At 37.9% G+C, this 21512-nt stretch overlaps 2 protein-coding genes across 2 annotated transcripts in view; both read right to left on the bottom strand.

Moving 5' to 3' along the window:
- Window positions 1-2802: 2802 nt before the first annotated feature.
- LOC108425037 (osteoclast stimulatory transmembrane protein) lies at window positions 2803-9450 on the bottom strand. Its single transcript, XM_017693415.2, has 3 exons — window positions 9384-9450; window positions 6496-7501; window positions 2803-6280 (listed from the first exon to the last, which is right to left on the bottom strand). Exons 1-3 carry the CDS (start codon window positions 9413-9415, stop codon window positions 5897-5899), a joined length of 1422 nt encoding a protein of 473 aa, XP_017548904.1. The 5' UTR covers window positions 9416-9450; the 3' UTR covers window positions 2803-5896.
- A 5294-nt stretch (window positions 9451-14744) lies between these two features.
- Window positions 14745-21512, bottom strand: part of slc13a3 (solute carrier family 13 member 3) — a 34479-nt gene continuing 27711 nt past the window's right edge. The window contains exons 11-13 of the mRNA XM_017693456.2: window positions 21020-21181; window positions 16751-16888; window positions 14745-16184 (exon numbers count right to left, since the gene is read on the bottom strand). Coding sequence (XP_017548945.1) covers window positions 16017-16184; window positions 16751-16888; window positions 21020-21181 — 468 coding nt within the window. The 3' untranslated portion in view covers window positions 14745-16016. The remainder of the gene's footprint in view (window positions 16185-16750; window positions 16889-21019; window positions 21182-21512) is intronic.

Here is a 21512-nt window from a genome sequence, read left to right on the forward strand (position 1 = left end):
CAAAACACTCTGGACCGGCAATGGTGGTTTACTTAAATGCAAAAAAGAGGAATATATTCTAAATTACATAAAAACAAAAATGAGAAAGAGATCATGCTAGCTATTCAGTCACTGCCGGTCACTGTGAGTTGTAGATCACTAGGGGCAAGGCTGGTTCCCATAGCAACCAAAGAGGGAATTCAGAGTGTGCACTGATCGCTGTGCACTCATGTATCAAAGTGAGCTAAACATAATCAATAACAAGAGCAACATTCATGACTACATAGTTTATGCTGCAGATTGACCACAGTTTGGTCTTACTCACAGGCTAAACAGTAAGCAATGCTAAAAGCAGGATGTTCTTCAAACTTCAAAATCTCTTGCATGGATCCAGTCCCTCTTGCGCAGTTACTTGATCTTGTTTGCATATTACATCTTCATTCCTCACATATCTTTTGTCATATTAGGCCCTTCATAGATATAGAATATAACAATATATTATCTGAGAAATAAACTGCACCAGAAGACCCACTTCTGGCTGCAGTGCTACACCCAACCGTACCTCCGCCACTGGCGGTGATCTATATACTCTGTACTTCGACTGTATTTTCCCTCATTAAAGTAGGCTGACCAGTTCAGCAGTGAGCTAACAAGAACTTATCGATGCTGAACAAAAGCAGAACTAATCTTTAGTCTTCAGTCTTTGCTCCTGTGAAGGAGTAAGTGTTGTCACTCTTCACCAAGTCTCTGCAACAGAATATTAGTTTATGGGTAAGTTAACCAAATATCAAATTATATTTGTATAAAATATTACATTACAATGCATATATTAAAAATATTGCTTTCATATTTAACTGATATATGTAGAGTTGATGTGGAACCAGGCATGGCAGGGATACAACTTCTTTTAGTGACAATTTGAGAGAGAGATGCAGACATTTAAAAGTAGTTGTATTGAAAAAGGCCCATCCCACTGAAATCTCACTTAAATGAAAATGTAACTGTTGGCAGCCCTGGTCAAGGTTTAAACAGCTAAAAAAAAAAACAGATGTAAAGCTTAACTGGGTCATTCTTATCTTCTGGTATAACCTGAATAAGGACATTTTCACACCTGTCCAGAATATTTGATGACCAGATCTGGGCTTGCTTGGGGGAGGGGTTTATTATTGAAGGCACTAGCTTCATCCATTTGTTACTTTTTATTATTCTGTATAGATACAAATACTCAAGTAGAGCAATTGAGAGTTTTTGTGAATTGTAGCAATTTGCAACTGAATGCCTTCTTCACTCCATAAATCTATGAGGCATTCCACCTCCTCTGCTTTCACAACAGTCCTTTCATTGTCATTGTGCAAATTGAAAATGGAAGTGGCATGTCAAAGCAGTCGCATTACAAAATGAACCAATTATGCAACTCCACCCGCAGTTTCTGGTTTATGAACATTACAGGCTGTGCATGCAGCCAAAAGCGCTTTGGTACCTTAGCCGGGCGTACGACTGTGATATAAGTCAGCTGTTGTAATCAACGTATATTCATATAAAACATACTTAGTTTTAGATTAAATTGGCAAGTTAGTTAGCTAGGCTAAGACCTATTAAACAAAACCAATTTTGTTTAGTTTAGATATAAATCACACACATTGCTAACTTACCCATTACCTAGCTAGCTAATGTTAGCAAACAGAAACATATTTTCTAACTATATTTATATAACTATATATAACTATATATATATTAACTATTTATAACTATATTTTCATATAGTTTTCTGATTAATTGTGCAACCTTGTTGAAATGTCCTATAGTAGTGCATATTTATAGATAGAGCTCTACATGAAACTGCAGGAAGGATATTTTGATCTAAATCACATAGAGCTGAAGTCACCTTCTGACTCGCCAACTTCAAATTTTCTGATTCCACTTTAAGTGGTGCATTCGGGCGCCTCAGGCCACCGCCCACTCAGGCACCATTTAAGGCGGAACAGAAAAATTTGAACAAGAAGCCGGTGAATAGGAAGCCAACTTCAGTCTTGTCTAAAACTTGTGTTAAAAAATGCCACCAGTATAAAAACTCCTTTGGGACCATTAGGACCCAATCTGCCTTTTTTGATGGCCTGGATCCATAAGCTTCTGTGATGTTTGGCAAAGGGATATGATGCCCACAGGATATTAAACATTCTCCAACCATCTTCTCTGAGGTTGGTGCAGTTTGCTGTTAAGAGTGCTGCTTTCTGTTGCTTTCTGTGCCCCCAGATGCACATGCATCTCCGTGATGACCCAAGCTCAGCTTCCACATGCACAGTGCACCAAACAAGAGATCACTGGAAGTAAACCCCAGATTATTCTGGTTTTCAGAATAGCCAGAGACCCAGTCTCTAGAGCACTTCTAGAGTGGCTCAAGCATACCGAATTTGCAGAGCAAGTGGTCCTGGATCCAGACTCTTGTGTGAAACCACCCTAAGTTTCTCTCTACTCCTGAGGGACAGTTCGCCACCCAGCACATTTTGAATTATTTTTGGAAATAAATGCAGCTGAGCAATCCAGAGAAGTAGGAAAACGATTTGGACTAAACTGAGCGATCAAAACTGACATTATTGCCTTAAATTAGAGCTCTAATACAGACAGTTAGGAATGGTATTTTTATAGCCTGACCTGTTACTATTGCTGAGATATTAGAGTGGCTATGACAGGAAAGGGCCAGTTGACTGACATGAAAAACGGCTAACTTCAAATCTCTGTTATTGCATGATATGCTGATAATTTGTGATCCAGCTGATTAATGTATTAATTATATATCTATCAAAAACAAACACAAACTATCCATAACTTAACACACATTTTATTTTATAACAGTTTCCAGTTACATCCACCACAGTTTCAAGTGACATCCACCACTGAGACATGGAAAAGACTCTTATAATTAGAAGCATGTGCTTAACTAACTGAATAATCAGAAGAAAAGAGTATCATTATCATGCTGGTCTTGTTATCATACTGTTATGATTAATCTCCTACTTTCACTTCTCCCTCGAGTCTGCAGAATGTGAATACTGCTCAGTTCAGTATGACCTAAATCTCTTTCACTGGTTGTCAATGACACTAATAATCAATCTGAGTCACTTTTGAAACATGAACTTGATACACATCTATGTTGCATAAAAGGAAAGCTTTATTGTTAAAAGATGGAAAAAAATCTGTTCCTGGAGACTGACTCATTTGTCACTAACCTCAGGGAGATACTTTCAGATCCTCTCCAGTCACTCAAGCCCAACATCTTACAATACAAGAAGATGCCCACATTGCACAATATTATAATAATTCTTTATGTGAGAATGAACACCTCTATTTGCAGTAGCTTATTCTTCTGGAATATTGTAATGTGGATACAAGCAGTTGCCAAATCGCTATCAACTGTGTAGCTTGATGATGATTTAAGTAGATCTTCCACTGCTAGGTGTTAATATGTAGCCTTACTTCACTTAATTAATTCTGTTACACATCTGTAAAGGCTAACTGTACTACAAGGGCATGAAGGCTGGCATCAGAACCCTACTCAACTATTTACTGTGCACTTTTAACACAAAGGTTCCAAAGCAGGCTTTGGTGAAAAATCTAACATATACAATCATCCACTCATCCCAAATGTAGTTGAAAACCTGAAATGTTTTGTGTCCAAATTTTGTTTCTTCAGGTTAAGGCCAGAGCTATGTGGCTAACATAGCTAAAAACACTAGGAGTCGATAGTCACCCAAAACGTTTCTTTAAATACATCCTCAAAACTTCTCTTAACCCACTCAAATCACATGCAGGTCTTCATTAAGATTGTGCAGACTTGATCATTTTGATTTAGGCCCAGGATGAATTAATGTAAACTATTAAAAACAAAAGTTCACTCTGTAGCCAAATGCTGAGGTCAGGCATCTCCTCTTCACATGCATACAAAGCACATAGGTAAATGGATGCTAGATTAGATCTGATTTCTGTTTAAGTTTGGTTAGAAAATTCAATATTAATATGTAAGTGAATTAGAAGTAACATCATCTTTAAAATGACTAAACCTTATTAAAAATTAAAAAACGTACAGCGTAAATAAACCTGGTGGGTTAAAAAAATAAGAATATTGTGAAAAGACTAGGTGTCTGTTGACATCTAGTGTTTAAAAATATTAGCCTCATAGCTTTAGAACTAAAGAAGTAAAATTCAGACACCAAACATGTTTGGACAGATTTACTGCATCTGCAGTAAGTGGAAAATTCTGTAACCTGGGATTTTTTACCATTTCTTTAAGCCAAGAACCTTTTAGTATTATTTATTTTTAATAATATACTGCACCTTCATGTTAAATATGCTTATTCTGGAAGTCCTATCACTAAATCAGTGCACATATATGCATTAAAAACACAAATAACAAACAAACCAAATCAACTAGCATTTTAAAACTGGCATTTCTCATGTATAACTGTACTGATCAGGGCCCAGTTTCCCAAAAAGTATCTTAGTATTAAGATCATGTTCACTGATACAGAGAGTGTTCAAAGTGATGCTCGCTCTACCATTTGAGATATATTTGTACTAAGATGCTTCTAAAAAACAGTTCTCTCTAAAGCTATACTACACTATACCATATCATTGCCTGATTATGTCTACAGTCAGATTACTGACATCAAGTGGAAGGTAGGAGACATCACATCCTGCTTTCTGCTACAGTGATGAAGAAATGAACTGCATTATGTAATATTTAAATAGCATAAATTTAAATAAATCTTACTGTATCTACTATACTCATATTTATAGAGTAGAAAGTACAAAATTAATAGCAAATATATTATGATTTTTAACAATCATAAAACAATCATGTTTGTAATTTGTACATTAGTAAGTTAGAGATTTCAAAGGCAGAAAATTGTCATCATTGTCCTTATCTCCATGTAATGCTCAGGTAGCAATATTCTTCTCAAGCCAAGAATGATGCATCTGGTAGGAGGCTACCAAAGCTTGAGTTTTGCCTCATACATACAGTGGCATCCAAAAGTCTGCAACCACATTAAAAATCTATGGCAAGTGAAAGAAGAATTATTTCAAAGTCTGCACTTTCTGCAATTTCTAAATCACTATTTACATTTAATCAAATATATGATATTAGGGCCCAATCGCATTTGACCCTCTTGCCCCTATTTCTTAGCTTTTAGCCCTCTGTTTTGCACTTTCATGCCTAAGGGTTAGGGTGTCCCGATTTTTGGTGAGATAGAGGGGTGCGACGAAGTGCTACAATTACATGGTCCTGCAAACAGAGGTTTTTCAGAGGCACACTCCAAACAGAGTGTTATGAGAAAAAAAGAAAAACCAGAATGTATCTGCTGCTCCATTTAAGGTGGATCAGGAAAATTTGAGCAAGAAGCTAGGAAATGGCTGACTTCAGCTTCATATTACCAAAGAATTGGGGTTGGACAATAACAAAATAATCATCACATCCCCTCCTTTTTAAAAGCCTATGATGCCCTAAATTTAACTAGACCAGCAGTGAGGAGCTGAACTTTACCGCTTCTCAGCTGTCACTGCAGACTGGCAGAGTCGCCTACAGAGCATCTCTAGTAGCCTGTTAATGAAGTAAAAGTCTGTTTTTTCCTTTCTATTCAAGCACATGTTGAGGTCGATTTTGCACAAACTTTCAAACAAAAAAATCTGAAATTTATGCAATATTTCAGTATCTTAGTTGGTTACTTTTGACTCAAATTTTTGTGGTAATAATATAATGTTAAGTGAAATCGTTATTAAGGAATGCATTTTACTAATGGAATCCAAATTAAAATTTGAAGTAGAGCACAGGTTCTCATCACTGGTCTTAATCTTACTGCTTTTACTTCTATACAGTACTGGTCTCGTGCAGGTTATAAAATGTATACGACTGACCCTGAGACTAATCTCTTGATTCCACCTCATCATTTCTCTGCATCTCCTTCTCAATTTTAGTTTCTGCTTCTGTAGAAGAGAAGCTTTTGGGACACCTCTCCTTGTTTAGAATAATTTTCCCAATAAGGAATTTGATTCTTTCCATTTCCTGCTGCTGGAAGAATGAAGAGGCCACTTTCCTGCGAAGGCGTCGAGCATAGACCTCCAGGAAGGCAAGGGAGTAACTAAGGAGATAGAGCAGGCCCAATGAACCCAACACACCTGGATTCAGCATGCTTGGCTTGGTCTTGCACTGGGCTGCGTCTGGACTGATGATGGCACTGTGCATTTTACTGATGTTCACCATCTTTTCATTGATGCAATACAAAAAAGAGCAGTACTGATAATCGACCTATTAAAAAACAAACACAGAAGAATGAGACTGATCAATGTTAAATGGTGCTGGTACAGATGTATAGAAAATGGCTTTCTCACAATGATTTAGATTAAAGTTAGTGGTTACTATTCCAATCACAAACCTTGTGATTGTTCATATGAATAGAAGGTTATAAGCAAACTCAATATCACCCAGAAACCATTTGATGTTGCAAAAATGATGGGACCTACCGTAAAATTGACCTGTATGGAAATATCTGTGGACGGTATGTCCAATAGCCAACTCTCGCCTGTTGCTACAAGATAGAACACAATGTGGTCAAGCATTATCAGCATGACTGTCATCAACAGATACAGTGTGATCTGCAGAATGGGAACTAAACACCTAATCAGTTCTCTTTTTGTCATTCTGAAACTAGTGGAGTTCACTCCATTCTTCACATCCTTTGCTTCGACCTTGATCCCCCTATCATTTGCAGTTTTTCTGAGCAGTCCGGTGATGTAGACATTATCGAATCTCACCGAGGTTAGGTACGACTTCAGGTAAATGGTGGAGTCCATGAAAAGATAGACCACAAAAACAGCAGCAAATATTCTGCTTGAGAGCAGTTTCCATTCCTCTAGCTGCTGTTTGGCGTTTGAAAAATCCTCCTCAACATGTTTGCTCAAGTTGTTCAAACTTTCTCTCAGCTCACTCACTTTAATGTCTGTAGAGTGGTTAAAGTTACTGAGCCTCTCCACAAAGTGAAATCCAGTGTTTTTAATTGTTTGAATTTTACCAACTATGTCACTCTTTATTTTGTTGCTCAACTCAGCTGAGCTGAGGAGGCTACGAGCAAGGTTTTCTGTTGTGCATTTGACCAGGTGTGTAATTGTAGCTATATTAGCAGCAATGTTGGGAAGAATGTAAAGAATCACGATCATCGCACACATGGAAAGGACAAGTTTACGTCCCTGTCTGGTACCCATTGTTGGAAACATCAGAGTAAATGCACATCGAAAAGGATGAATGAGGAATGAGAAGATGAGCACAGCTATGCCGTAGATCCCCGTGGAGATGCCTGCGGTGAGTGGGTCGTACATCAGGAGGTCACTCAGCCAGTGGAACAGCAGTGCTGCAGTACTCACTGAGATAGCAAGGCACATGAGCAGGAGGGTGAAGATTTGGCTGGTACTCCGTGGAGTTGGAGTGGAGTAGGAGAACCAGACGAACTCAGTGCTGTTCCTCAGTAATGTTCTGTCAGAAACAACAGATAGGGGGCATGAAAGTTATCATACTACTGTTCTCCTATACATGCATAATTCAATAGATTTATGTTATGAGATTAACCTGGTTTAATCAACGTGCTCATCATATTGATATGGTTAATGAAACCTGTACAAATATCTAGAAATCTATATCTTTTTTAACAGTCTGGTGAAGTTTATATACCAATGTGAGTTTATTTGTGGACAAAACCTTAATTCTACCTGAAAGATAGATTTCAGAAGAAAAAAATATTCAATCTGGGTTTGGCCAGTTAATTAAAAGTTTCTGTTGGTTCCTGATGGTGTCCAATTATCAGTAACAGTCAGTTATAGTTTGCTACAGGCCACTAACACTAGTCATCAGCTATCATTTGCTAATCTAAATACTGTTAATAATAAATGTCCAATGCCAAGCTGATTTTTTATACCTAATGTTAATATATTATCTATTCATATTATCAATTTGTTATCTAGTGTCAAACAGGAAGTGGGGAGTTCCCTTTTGAGTCTTGGTTCCTCTCAAGGTTTCTTCCTATTGCACTTACAGAGTTTTTCCTTGCCAGTGTCACTGTTGACTTGCTCATTTCGTACATGGACCTGGATTTCCTGTTAAGCTGCTTTGTGACTGCCTGTTGTAAAAGCTGCAATATAAATAAATGACTTAAATTTAACGTTTTCCTAATGGGGTGCTATCATAGTATTCCCAGATGCATTTGATGGTTTTCTAATGGGACCTAAATGTGTCCTAAAGGAAATGAGTGGGCTCCAATAATACCTATTATTTTCTATTTCCATTAGAAAGCAAATACATTAGATTTTAATCCTAACGGTTCTAGTAGTCTTTTTTAAAGCAGGCATGTTTAAAGCAGGCATGCTCTGGGCTGCTAGCGAGCAATGAGGGGTGAAAGGGGTGGGGAGATCCTCCTGCTATGGAAACCATTCACACTTCTCTTGCTTTCTTGATATCAAGAAATTGTAAACTGACATAAAAAGTAGCATTTTAACACAATAAAACATCTCTGTAGTTGCTGACTTGTTTGTTCATCTACAAACATTTGTTCATCTTTGTTCATCTATGCAAAAGTAAATACTTCTGTACTCATGGCTGTTTCTTCACATTTAGGGGTGCTAAGCAACGTCACAGCCTCACCCCACACACCCCAGTTATATTTTTTTGCACACATGAATAGAACAACAATGAATACTTTGGAGAAATAATATTAAACACATTTGAAAAAGACATACTCAGGCCCCCTAACCAACTGCTTATATTGCGTGGAGTTACACATAGGAACAGAGACATACTTTAAAGAACAAACTATTCACCATGCAGCTAGTCCAAAACATTCAGTCATAACTACTTGTATTTCCATACTAGTCTTATAGAACACAAACTGACAAGTGTTATGAAAAGTCAGAACTGGGATAGCTGTATACACATTTTGTGTGAATTTCTAGAAATGTGATTCCCAATTTGTAAGTTTGTATACTTTCTGAATTTTCCTGTTTTAAGCTTACACTCTTAAAAACAAGCTGCCAAAAAGTATTCTTGGGATCAGTGCCACAGAAGAACCAATTTTGCTCCTTTGTTTCAAGAACATCTACATAATGTAAAGATTAAATTCCTACATGAGATTTTTCCTAACACCAGCTATCCCAGCCAAGAACCATTTGGCAATTTTTATGTTTAAAAGTGTGAATACACATGCACTGACTGATAGCTGCATACTATACAGTAAAAATATTACATATTATTACATTTCATGAAAGGCATGTAAACTCAACTCAAGAAAACCAGCCATCCTTGGCAGATCTGTAGTTATACTTATTTTGGAAACCAATAATACTGAAATAAATGTCAAATGACAAACCTGAATTTGGGCCAATAATTCCACTGCAACATTTTCGCCTGGAAGGATAGATTATAATCTGGATGGATGGATGGGTGGATGGGCGAATGAGTGATGAATACATGAAGGCATGAATAGATGGACAAATATGTTAAAAAAGCCAGATGGGAGGAGCTCAACATCATAAGGAAGTGCCACTGCCCACAAACAATCTCAGCATGTGAGCATACACACATACACACAGCGTCATGTGTCATGCAGCAGCTCAAATCCACATGACAATTGCTCTGAACCAGTAATGGCATGTTATACACCTACATGCACATTGTGTCTTATGACACAACAAGTTATGAACAGGGTATTCTGTACATTTTTTTTACTACTGGCTCTGTGTGCTGATATTTTACTCTAACAATAACTCAGAGAAGCTAAAAAGCTGAGATTGTCTTTAAAACCCCTCTCTCATCATCACTAACCTATTTAAAGTCAGCAGAGAAGAAGCATGAAAATACTAAATTGACTTTTTTCCTGATGAAGTACATTATACAGTGCAGCTTTAATTAACCGTGAGTATTCAATGAAAGGGAAGTATGACAAATAAACAGCTGTCTCAAAGCTCTAACTTCTCTAATCGAAAATGGAAGTGGGCTACATGATCGCTTGTACAAAGTCCTTTTATGGTAACATGAGCATAGATAATGATAAAAAGTTCACACACGTACACCCCCTTTTTAAAGGGTGTACATGTCACAGTGTTGGCTATCATTAGTTGACTTCTTGTTACCATAAAAGAACACTTTAATTATTTTACTCAATTAATTTACTAACTCTTATGTGTTATTGTTTTTTAGGTTAGTGAGTGTCCATTTTACATCTTTTGGTACATTGAGGGATTAGCATACTATCCATTAGCTAATTTAAAAGCCTCAAGCTATTATTAAAAATAGACAGCTGGCTTCAACTAAATAGCCAAGTTAGTGATAAGATTTTGCATTGCTGTTGTCAAACATTATTAGTGAGGGGCCAATTGATGTTATTCAATGTCATACAACATATATGTTATTCAACACAATTCTGCTCAGCTACTTTATTATTTGGGAGCAGGGCTGGTTCATTGGTAGGGGTATAGGAATGGGGAGATGGGGTGGTTCATTGGTAAGGGTATGGGGGATTGGGGATAGGGCTGGTTGGAGTATTGGGTTGAGGAGATGGGGTGGTTCATTGGTAGGAATATGGGGGATTGGGGACATGGCTGGTTGATTGGTAGGGGTATGGGGGATTAAGGACAGGGCTGGCTGATTGGTAGGGATATGGGGATGTGGAGATGGGGTGGTTCTTTGGTAGGCATATGGGGCATTGGGGACAGGGCTGGCTGATTGGTAGGGATATGAAGATGGGGAGATGGGGTGGTTCATTGGTAGGAATATGGGGGATTGGGGATAGGGCTGGTTGATTGGTAGGCGTATGGGGTTTAAGGACAGGGCTGGCTGATTGGTAGCGATATGGGGATGGGGAGATGGGGTGGTTCTTTGGTAGGCATATGGGGCATTGGGGACAGGGCTGGTTGATTGGTAGGGATATGGGGAGGGGAAGACAGAGCTGGTTGACTGGTAGGGGTATGGGGGGCTGGAAGACAGGGATGGTTCATTGGTAGGGGTATGAATCAAAATATTACAATATTTACAACAGTTATACTTAAAAATAAAGGTGTCAAAAGGATGCCACTGCCACTGCTGGTATCCTAAAGAACATTTCAATTAAATTTTTAAAGAACTCCATATCCATCATATGGATGGATATATCATATCCATACCAAGTATCAGTTCGAACTTTAATTTTAAAGATTGTATTGTTTATCATCATCATCATTATCATCATTGTCATCTTAATCGTCATCACGACCGCTTAATCCAGCTAGGGTCGTGGTAGCAGTTGGGAGAGCAGAGAATCCCAGATGACCCTGTCCTCCGCAACTTCCTCCAGCTCATTCCAGGGGACCCCAAGCTGCTCCCAGGCCAACTTGGAGATGTAACCCCAGGGCCTTATCCCGGTAGGCAATGCCTGGTAAACTCCCACTGGGAGGCATCCAGGGGGCATCCGAATAAGATGCCTGAACCACCTCAGCTGGCTCCTCTCAATGCGGAGAAGTAGTGGCTCTACTCTGAGCTCCTCCCGGATGGCCGAGCTCCTCAGCCTATCAAATAGAGTGTAGCCCGCCAACCTGCGAAGAAAGCTCATTTCTGCCGCTTGTATTTGCGATCTCATTCTTTCGGTCATTACCCTCAGCTCATGACCATAGGTGAGGGTCTGGATGTAGACTGACCAGTAAACATAAGGCTTTGCCTTATGGCTTAGCACCCTCTTCACCACTACAGTCCAGTACAGTGACCGCATTACTGCTGCCGCCTGTCCCAGCCCACGGCCGATCTCACGATCCCTCTTCCCTTCACTTGTGAACAAGACGCCGAGATACTTAAACTCCTCCACCTGGGGCAAGTCCTTTCCCCTTACCTGGAGTGGGCATGCCATCCCTGTACTGTTTATTAATTTTGAAAATGTCAACAGGTTCGTGTGGAGCTTCAATTCGGGTTTGTGTGGATGCTGCAGTTTATCAAGTTCATGATGAACTCCAGGCTCATTTTAGTCCTCATAACTGTTAAGATTCAGCGGGAGGATTGCATGCACTATTGATAAAACCTTTTTAAACAATCTAAAGCTTATTATGTTTGATTATTCAATGGTTTTGTGTCAGTGTTAAGTTTAGATAATGGTACATTATGGTACAAGGAATAAATAAGCATGTTTGTCTGTGTGTGTGTGTGTGTGTGTGTGTGTGTGTGTGTGTGTGTGTGTGTGTGTGTGTGCATGTGTGAGAGAAAGAGAGAGAGAGAGCACGGAAGACAAGGCTAAACAAAAAAAATCTTTTTTATTGAATTCACAGTATAAATGTGGTTCTCTACATATTTGCACACCTTAAGATTTTTTAAAGACTGGTTAATAAGAGTTATTTTATTTACCAGTGACAGTTGAATACATTAAGTACTGTAAGGCCGCTAGTAGTCATAAAGTCATTATCAATATTAGAACAATGAGATAAGAAGTAATTGTAACACTGGAAAAGGGCCCAGCTCACAGAGCACAGCAAAACACAATTTCTACTCAATCCCACATTGACCCTTTTGTATCATTATTCAATTACCATTTCTTCAAGTATTTCATCGTTGTTAGAACAGACCTATCATTTTATGTAAATACAGACTTCACCTTTATCACATTGTACCTCTAAATATGCAGTTGCTGGTCCTCACAGTGACTTTGGACACTAAAAACAAATCTTAAACACAATTTGTTTACAACATTCTTGACATAAGGTATCATTTCTGATTTATAAGTTATGAACAAAAACACACCTATTTATTTCCTTAATAGATCATATCTTTTAGATTTTATAATTTTACAGCAACAAAAGATATGACAAATTTTTCATTTTTAATACATAACATACAGTGACCTACAGAGCCACATGGTAGCACTGGACGTGCAGTAAGAGAGACTAAAATGAGTAAATAACTCGTTGTTTAATATGTGTACATGTGTTATACCTGCTGTTGTGCTGGGCTGTGGGGTAGTTTATGTGGGTTTACTGTCTACGTGTTTAGCTAGAAGTGACCTGAGCGACGGTTCACCACTGCTGCTGTGTTCAATATAAGAACATTTAAAAGTAATATTACTTAAAGTAATATGTTTCCTGCATCTTTTTCTTTGCTGATGCCACACTAGTGTCAGAAGTGGGATAAGGTCTTAAGAAAACTGTGGAGGGGACTGAGCCTAGCTGGAAGACAGTGAAAGAGATTGCCATGAGGACCTGCTGGAGGGGTAGCATGGCAGCCTGGTGGCACTCCACTTTGAGTAGGCCCCTATGGCGTGGTTGGTCAAGACTGAGTGTCAGAGCACCAGTGTACACAAGCAGCAGCCTTGCTGGTGTCTATGGTGAGGTGTGCAGCAGAGGATGTGGAGAGCAGCTAAGGGAGCACAGCTCATGTTGCCGCCACCCCCAGTAGCACAAAGAGTGATGCTACAAGCTGCGAGGACCAATGCTGTGCTGGGGAAAAGGATGCACCATTCAGTCTCTCTGCTCCAGCGCCCTGAGGGAGAGGACATGGCCCCAAGGGAGGACTGGTGTGTGTGCCCTGGCAGTACATGTATTTACATGGACAATGGACATTGTGAAACCCATGCTGCAGAGAGACTGCAAGGGGAGTATGCCCCAACATGCCCAGGGACTCTAATAAGACATGTACAGAGCTTCCAATGTCAGAGTCAGCCCTTAATTTATTTAACTTTTAAATATAAACATAATAAATATAATAAAATGGCTATTAAGCACAAGTACTTTAAAATAATTACAGAGATGAATATTAAATATCTTATCAGATTTTTCAGCATTACATGTGTCCATCCTTTGCCTTTGCATCTTCCGTAGTTTTCTGGAGATTTGCTTTTAGTTTTTAAAAGAAATCTGGAAGGAGAATTTGCCAGAGTTCAGTCTTAGAAGGTGTTTGCATTTTCTGGTTTTCCAAGTAAACCCAAACACATTTAGTGATTGTTCTGAGAACACCAGCAGCTTCTGCATTTGATTTACAATTTTTTGTCTATTTCTTTTTCTCAGTAACAACTTCTTGACAGCTACACGTGCTCAAAGTGAGTCTTCTCAGAGTTGGAACATCTCTGGATTCTTTTTAATGTTATACTCAATATCTCATCTCCTTTAAAATGTTTGTTTGGACTATAAAATGAATAAATGAAGTCTCATTTATTTTTGCACAGTATTGAATATCTATTCCATAGTTACATATACACTGTATTTGAGCACATATTTGAAATTGTGTGTATCTGTTGTGTGCGCATGTTTATTGTTTCTCAGTGATTGGCGGTTAGTGATTAATGTGGCATGACCTCTAACATTTCACATTATGTTTCACAATGTCCTCTAAGCTTGTCTCCCTTGCAGTCAAAAATGACATGACTCAGTTTACTCAATGAAAGCCCTAAATGAAGTACATCTTTTTCTTCTGCTCTACATTCTGCCAAATGTAAGTCATCCTTACATGAGAAAGAGAAGCTCTGTAAAGGAAGTAAAACATGGAACTGAATACAAGATGACTGAATAAATTAAATGTGGTGCATTTATAATTTATATTCGCTTGAACTTTACCCGCAAAGTCTCAAAGTTCTTGCTTCTGCCGCTAGAGGGCACTGTTCTATAAATTTAGGTAATCTAAGCCAAACAGTTCTATGGCATGCGCAGAAAATACTGATCACTTCAGCTTATAAGCTTGGAACAAAAGTGCATGAAAAAGAGAAACCCAGCCCCAAACAAGCTTCAGTTCCTTTTATGTTATTTGCAAGATGAGTGTGAAGAACCATTTTAATGTTAAAATCAGCACATAGTGTTAGGAATCTGCTGGTAACAGGATTCTGTGGAAAACAGACATGGTAACAGTTAAACTGGGTGTTTTGTTTCTTTGTTTTACCCTTTATTTCATTCTTTATACAACATTTACACACTTTTTGTTCAATTTTTTGAGACTGTCCAAACACTGCAGCGGCCATGGAACAGGGATGGATTATTGGGGCCAGCGCTAGTGCTTGCCAGACTGCCAGGGACCTCGGGGGACCACAAAGACAAAAAAAAGGGACAGTGCAAACAAATAGTCATTGTTGGGTGGTATCCCCTTTTTTAATTACTTTTGGACTGTCTCCAGAAATTACAGAAGTATGTGTGGTGCTACCGCAGCACCTGGAGGGTGTGGGAGGTTGTAGTGAATTCATTTTTAATACTTTTTGCCGTTCATCTAGTGTTATTTTTACTGTAAATCGAAAAAATAGTTTACTTTGCATAGTTGATTTGATAATTTTCAAGGCTTTATTCAATAAATGTCACACTATCAAACAACTGATATATGTTAAACAGTTCTGCTAACTAGATGAAAGCAAATGGTCAGCGTTACCTTCACTAGCAGGTAAACTGGTGTAGAACACTAGTGTCTGGCTACGGATTGCATGAAAAAAATCCATAACTGAACAACTTTTATTTAAACCGGGTAGAGGCCTAGTATAGTTTATAGACCAATACAAATATTTTCCTAATCAAATTAAATCAAACATTGATTTATAAAAGTGTATGACAGTTTTTTGTATTTAATACTGTAATAGAATAATTACATAGACGTGGGAGGGCTGATTTTCTTTTTGATGAATACAAACATAATGGCAAAAACATAGAGGGTAAAATGTAAATAAAAGAGTGAGTTTTATATTGATCCTATATTTACAAACAATACAAAAAATTGAATAAAGGCCAAAATTAATTTACAAATCACTGCTTTCTGTTTTTATATGCATTTAACATACTGTCCCAACCTTTGTTGAATGTGGAATCGGGTATGTACGATTATAAAAGTCATCAGGTTTATAGTTCTATGTAATGTTTGTAAAAAAAACAACAACAAGAAAAAAAACCCCAATACGAATATAGATATCATTTGAGCATATTATTCTTTTTGGCATAATGCACGTGAATCCATTTTGATAGAATTGGGTTTTCTATGCTCCATTATGTATATGTTTGCATGTTTTATGTATGTATACTGCCTACATAGTAACATTAAATGGAGCAACTGTAGACATAGGCACTGTAGAGTTAAGGGGTCTGGCCCAGTCCGGGTAGGTGTGTAAAGTGAACATGTGCAGCCCCCACGTGTTCATAGCCAGAGACACACACACAATGCCCAGAATGTTCATCATAAAGCCAGTCTTCACCTGTAAAAACAGCAACATGAGAAGATGTTTGTCAAAGCTCAAATGGCCTCCCAAGGACTAGCTTTGAATTCAGACAAAAAAATCTCTTTTGACCATGTAACATGAACAAAGTTTGGCATTCAATGTCACTTTTCACTTTGTTCATTATAATCTTATGTGAAGGTTCTTCTAAAATGCCTGGAATGTTTTATAAAAAGAAAAAAAACATTGGTTGTTTATTAAACAATGTATTTATTTCCTTGCATTAAGATAAAGCCCTCTTTGCACTAACGGTATATTTGCTGGTATGCTGTCTTTTTAAATTAGTCATTCCAAGTTTCTTGATATTTTAATTTATTTAATTTTTTCGTTATGGCTATTTGTTGATACTGTCTAAACGTTGTTGTTAACAGCTGTTCTGAGAGTATATGTGTTGAATTGTTATGGCAGGTAATTCTGTAGGATAGTTTTCTGAACTTTTACACTGAAGTTTAGAGTTTTAGAAAATTGTTACCATCTGGTTTTCCCGATTGACCTGGACTTATCTGCTTAATCAGCCTGATTGATTCTTATTATGTGCTGCTTACCATGTCTTTGACCATGAGGTGTCCAGAAGCGAAGGCAATAGAATTAGGTGGAGTTGAGACAGGAAGCATGAATGCATATGAGCAGCCAATTGTTGCTGGAATCATGAAGTACAGAGGGTTCACCTTCACGCGGATGGCCTGTTAACAAACGACAAAACCAGCAATATGAATGTTACTTTCCCTACTTCTCCCACTTCTGATTTTGAACTTTATAAAATTAGTTCTTCAAAAGTTCTGAAGAATTGAACCATGGCAACCCAAAGAACCATTTGAACACTTGAGTGCTTCTTTATGTAATAAAATGGTTCTTCTGTATGATGGAGAACCTGTTGTATATGTTGTTGTCTGTGTACATCTGTTCTAGAGCTGCCACTACTAATTATATTACCAATTACCAATTACATTGGAAATGGGTAATCACACACAATGTGTGCAAGAACATAATGTGAGTTGTGTTTTGGTGCACTTCTCCAAGCGGATGATTCTGATGAGAATCTGATTGCAAACATGTATATTCAAGCAGGATGGCGGCCTGAGACGCAGCCAACAGTGCTTTAACATCTCATGTGTTTGTTTGTTCGACCTGTTAAACTTGTAAACGGCTTCACGGTTCAACTTACTTTCAACCAGAATGAGTTCCTATACACCACAAAATCATTTGTTGACTTCGCTGTTATACCTAACTCATATGTAACTCATTGGGAGACCACCAGCCAGCCAAGAGACATGGTGGGGCAGAGCTTGTAGCTCGCATGGTGGATTAGATCATGTGGTTTTCAATTGGCGCTCTGAAGTATACTTCTCTCCAGCGTGTGCTCCATTTAGCAACAAAATCAATTAAATGAAACTGCTGATAAGAACAACAAAGGCCTTTTCTCTACTTCCGGCGCCGCTGTGAGTGGCAGCCTTTCCAGTAGCTCTGTGTTTTCTGTAGTGTTTTCGCACTTTTGTCTTACTTTTCTCTTTTGCTAAATTTCCTTCAGGATCAATACAGTATCTAACTATTTACCTGTCTGGCTGACTGTCTGTCTATAACATTTGCTTCCTGCTTCAGTGAGAAATGGATAAATGAAACTACTGCTGACACCTCAGCGGAGCAACCTGGCTGTTCACTGTACTGGACTGCCAGCCCACTCTCAGTCATAAATCCAAAAGTGGAGGAATATGTCATTACATATTTAACTCTAACTCGTCAAATTGATCTCCCACCACTGGAGGAAGTCAACTACAGCTGGCTGACCACATTACTGAGGCTGACAGGGACACTCAGACTCTCTTATCATCATTATGAAACAGTTCAATCACACCAACTTGAGTGTTGAGCTACCAAAATATAAACTATTGATCAGCTGTCCCCACAGAGAAGGCAAAACATTTGACCTACAAACAGCTACAGCACCATCAAGGACACCATGCAACCTCTTGTGCCCCATTTGGAAATCCTGATCATTCTCTCATGTCATCCATTCATAGAGGAAAAAGCTTAAAACAATAAAGCCTGTGGTGAAGGCAGTGAGAGTGTGATCTCCTGATGCCATAGACCTTATGTGTCAAACACGAGGCCCAAGGGCCTGACATAAAAAGTGTTGTAATTTTCTATTAATGTTAGCCAATTTCATGATAGTGTGTACTACAGTCCCCAGAATCCCATTAAAGACTATCTATGACCCAAACACCCTTGGGTCAAACATGCTTTCATCAAATTTTCCACAAGGCTCTATCAGCTTCCACAGCATGAATCAATTGTGTCTCATCAACTGCAGTAGCCTTTGCTGATGAGACTTCAGCTTGCTAACCAAGTCAGCTGAAAATTGCACATTAATGATTTCATTTCTGAAAAGAAATTCTGAATTTCTAGTGGAAACCTGGCTGAAGAACAGCGGCTGTCACCATGACTCTCGTTGAGACTTGTCCACCCAGCTATAAGTCATTTCATTCAGTAAGACAGGACACAAGAGGGGGTGGTATAGCTGCTATCTTCTCCCATCAGTTCAGTTGTACTCAAACTTAGGGAAATTTTCATCTATCCATTGTGCTTAAGCCTGAATCAAACATGCTTATTTTAATGCTTTACAGACCACCTAAGCAATCCTCACTGTTTCTTTCTGAATTTTCTAAAGTTATGTCCAATATTCTCAATAGTTATGACCGTGTAATCCTAATTGGAGACTGAATTGAATATTCATATTAATAATGGCTGTGTGCAGCATTTGACACAATTGACCACAGCATTCTAATCTAACTGGGCTGGTCTCTCTGAGTGTGCCCTTAACTGGCTTTGCACCTACGTAACAGGGAGACAATTTTATGTTAGCCTTGACATATCATGTGTGTTGCACAAGGAAGCTGTCTTGGTCCCCTTCTTTTCTCATTATATATGCGACCATTGTGTAATATCAACGGAGACCACAATATTAATTTTCATATCTGCACTGATGACACTATACATTATACATATCCATCAAGCTGAATGAGATACACACTCTAGGCTCCCTGACTACCTGTCTGTGTGCAATTAATCAATGGATGAGTAATAACTTTTTCAATTAAATGAAGATAAGACCAAAATTGGCCCAAAAGCCAAAAGAGACACACACTCTCCACTAGGCTATGAGATCTCAGTCATTAGACTAAAGGGCAAGTAAAAATTCTAGGTGTAATTTTAGACTCTGATTTAAATTTTTAATCACCTATTACCAAGGTGACCAATACAGCCTTCTCCCACCTAAGAAATACTGCCTGTACTGTACGTCTGTTTTTAAGTCAATAGAATGTCGAGAAGCTCATTCATGCTTTTATTTCAAGTAGACTAGAGCACTGTAATGCTCTATTTACTGGTATTCCAAAAAACTCAATTGAGAAACTATTGCTAATTCAGCACTCTAATACCAGACTTTTAACAAAAACTAGGAAGAGAGATTCCTCATTACTCATGTTTTAGCTACACTGCACTGGATCCCTGTATCTTTTAGAATTGATTTTAAAGTCCTTCTGCTTGTACACAAAGCTCTTAACAGTTTAGCACATTTTTTATATTACTGAGTCTCTGTCACTTTATGTCCCTGTTTGAGCTCTTAGGTCCTCCACAGCAAGTTAGACGTTCTGATAGTCCCCCAAAATAAATTTGGGAAAGCAGCCTTTGTCTACTATGCACCAAACTGTGGAACAGTGAATCAAAAAGTAGAGAGGGAATCAAAAAGTAGAGAGGTGGGCTCAGTGGACATTTTTAAATGACAACTTAAAACATTCATTTGTAATCAAGCTTTATCTATTCTTTTTATTTAAATTTTATATTTTACCCATTGTTCCATTGCTGTATATTTATTTGAACTATTTTTATTTTAAAAATTGATTCTTGATGGTTGAAAAATAGTTTTGTTCTTTTATTTATATGATTTATATTATTATTTATATTAATTTTATTTGTTTTTTATTCATTATTAGAACAGATTTTATTATTGCTTTTCTGTTCTTGATTATCTTTTTACTTTCTTTGTGTTTTAATTATCTTTCTCTATTGCTATTATTGTAAAGCACTTTGAGCTGAAGAAACTGCACACAGCCAAGGCAGAGGCTTGTTTTTTCTCTACATTTCCTTTATTGGATTATATTTGCACCAAAAGAAATTCCTTGTACATCTGGTACAGAATAAATATTCTGATTCTGATTTGTTGTTGTAAGAGAATTCAAAGAGAACTCAGTCAAAACTTAAAAGAAATGTTTTCTGAGGATGTCAGTAAATGATCTACTATTGTCAGATACGTATCTTCAATGCTGAATTTGTATTCGAGACCTAAACATCGAACTGGACCTCCTTTAGGGGCCTGTGCATGTGACTATAATATATAAAGATGTATGATGTGGTCAGAAATACTTCCGCCAAATCAGACTCACAGCATTATATGGACACTATATTTAATCATGTTTTTTTCCTGACTTTAATCAAAATAATGTACACAGTGCAGCTTTAAAAGTATACAGAACACTAAGTGGAGAAAATATGTCTCCATCAGGCCCTGTTTCTTAATGTAAGAGAATATGCATTATCATTAACTTATTACAGCCAAATCATCAAGAAGATCCATTTTGATTTATCATTTTTTTTATGTAATTGAGTTTAATTAATCAATCATGACTGCCTTAGCAACACAGGTCACACAGGAATGTAGTAACACAGTGGCATAGTCAGTTCAGTAAGAGTAAATCATCATTTTGATGGAGTAATTGAATTGAGTAATCTTTACAGCCATAATCCATAAGCTCACTCACCAGTTCAGCGATGACCGGAAGGAAGATGATGATGGTGGCGGTGTTACTGGCAAACTCAGTAAAGCAAGCGATGAAGGCTGTGATCAGAATCACAGCTACCGCGGGAGGAACCTGAGCTAGTGGCTGTAAATGCCCTCCGATCCAGGCAGCCAGGCCAGACTCCTGATGCACAACAAACAAACCTAACTGAGCTGAGTGAAATGAAGCCTATCCTCAGTTTGATGTCTGTTTCTCTGAAACAAACATATTTTAAAACATATTTTCTGAAGCATTCTAAAGAACCGCATTTAAAACCGCATGTAAAATTCCACTGGTTAGTGTCCCAGCACTTTTGGGAGGCACTGTATATTTGCTTATATGAAGTGAAATTATTTAACCACATATATCTTTTAACTCTTTTTGATGCATTTTTTTTGTTACCGAAACTAGTACAATTATCTGCAGTAAGATATGTTTTAAAGAAGAAAACAGAATACTACATTACCTAAATTTA

The sequence above is a fragment of the Pygocentrus nattereri genome, chromosome 28 (assembly GCF_015220715.1).
Source record: "Pygocentrus nattereri isolate fPygNat1 chromosome 28, fPygNat1.pri, whole genome shotgun sequence".
NCBI classification, from domain to species: domain Eukaryota; kingdom Metazoa; phylum Chordata; class Actinopteri; order Characiformes; family Serrasalmidae; genus Pygocentrus; species Pygocentrus nattereri.

Excerpts from the sequence above, each read along its gene's own strand:
- LOC108425037 (XM_017693415.2), bottom strand. The coding sequence starts at position 9,415 with ATGTTGCAGTGGAATTATTGGCCCAAATTCAG. Across the intron at positions 7,502-9,383 it reads AATTATTGGCCCAAATTCAG|AACATTACTGAGGAACAGCA; the intron begins GTTTGTCATTTG and ends TGTTTCTGACAG. Across the intron at positions 6,281-6,495 it reads CCATACAGGTCAATTTTACG|GTCGATTATCAGTACTGCTC; the intron begins GTAGGTCCCATC and ends GTTTTTTAATAG.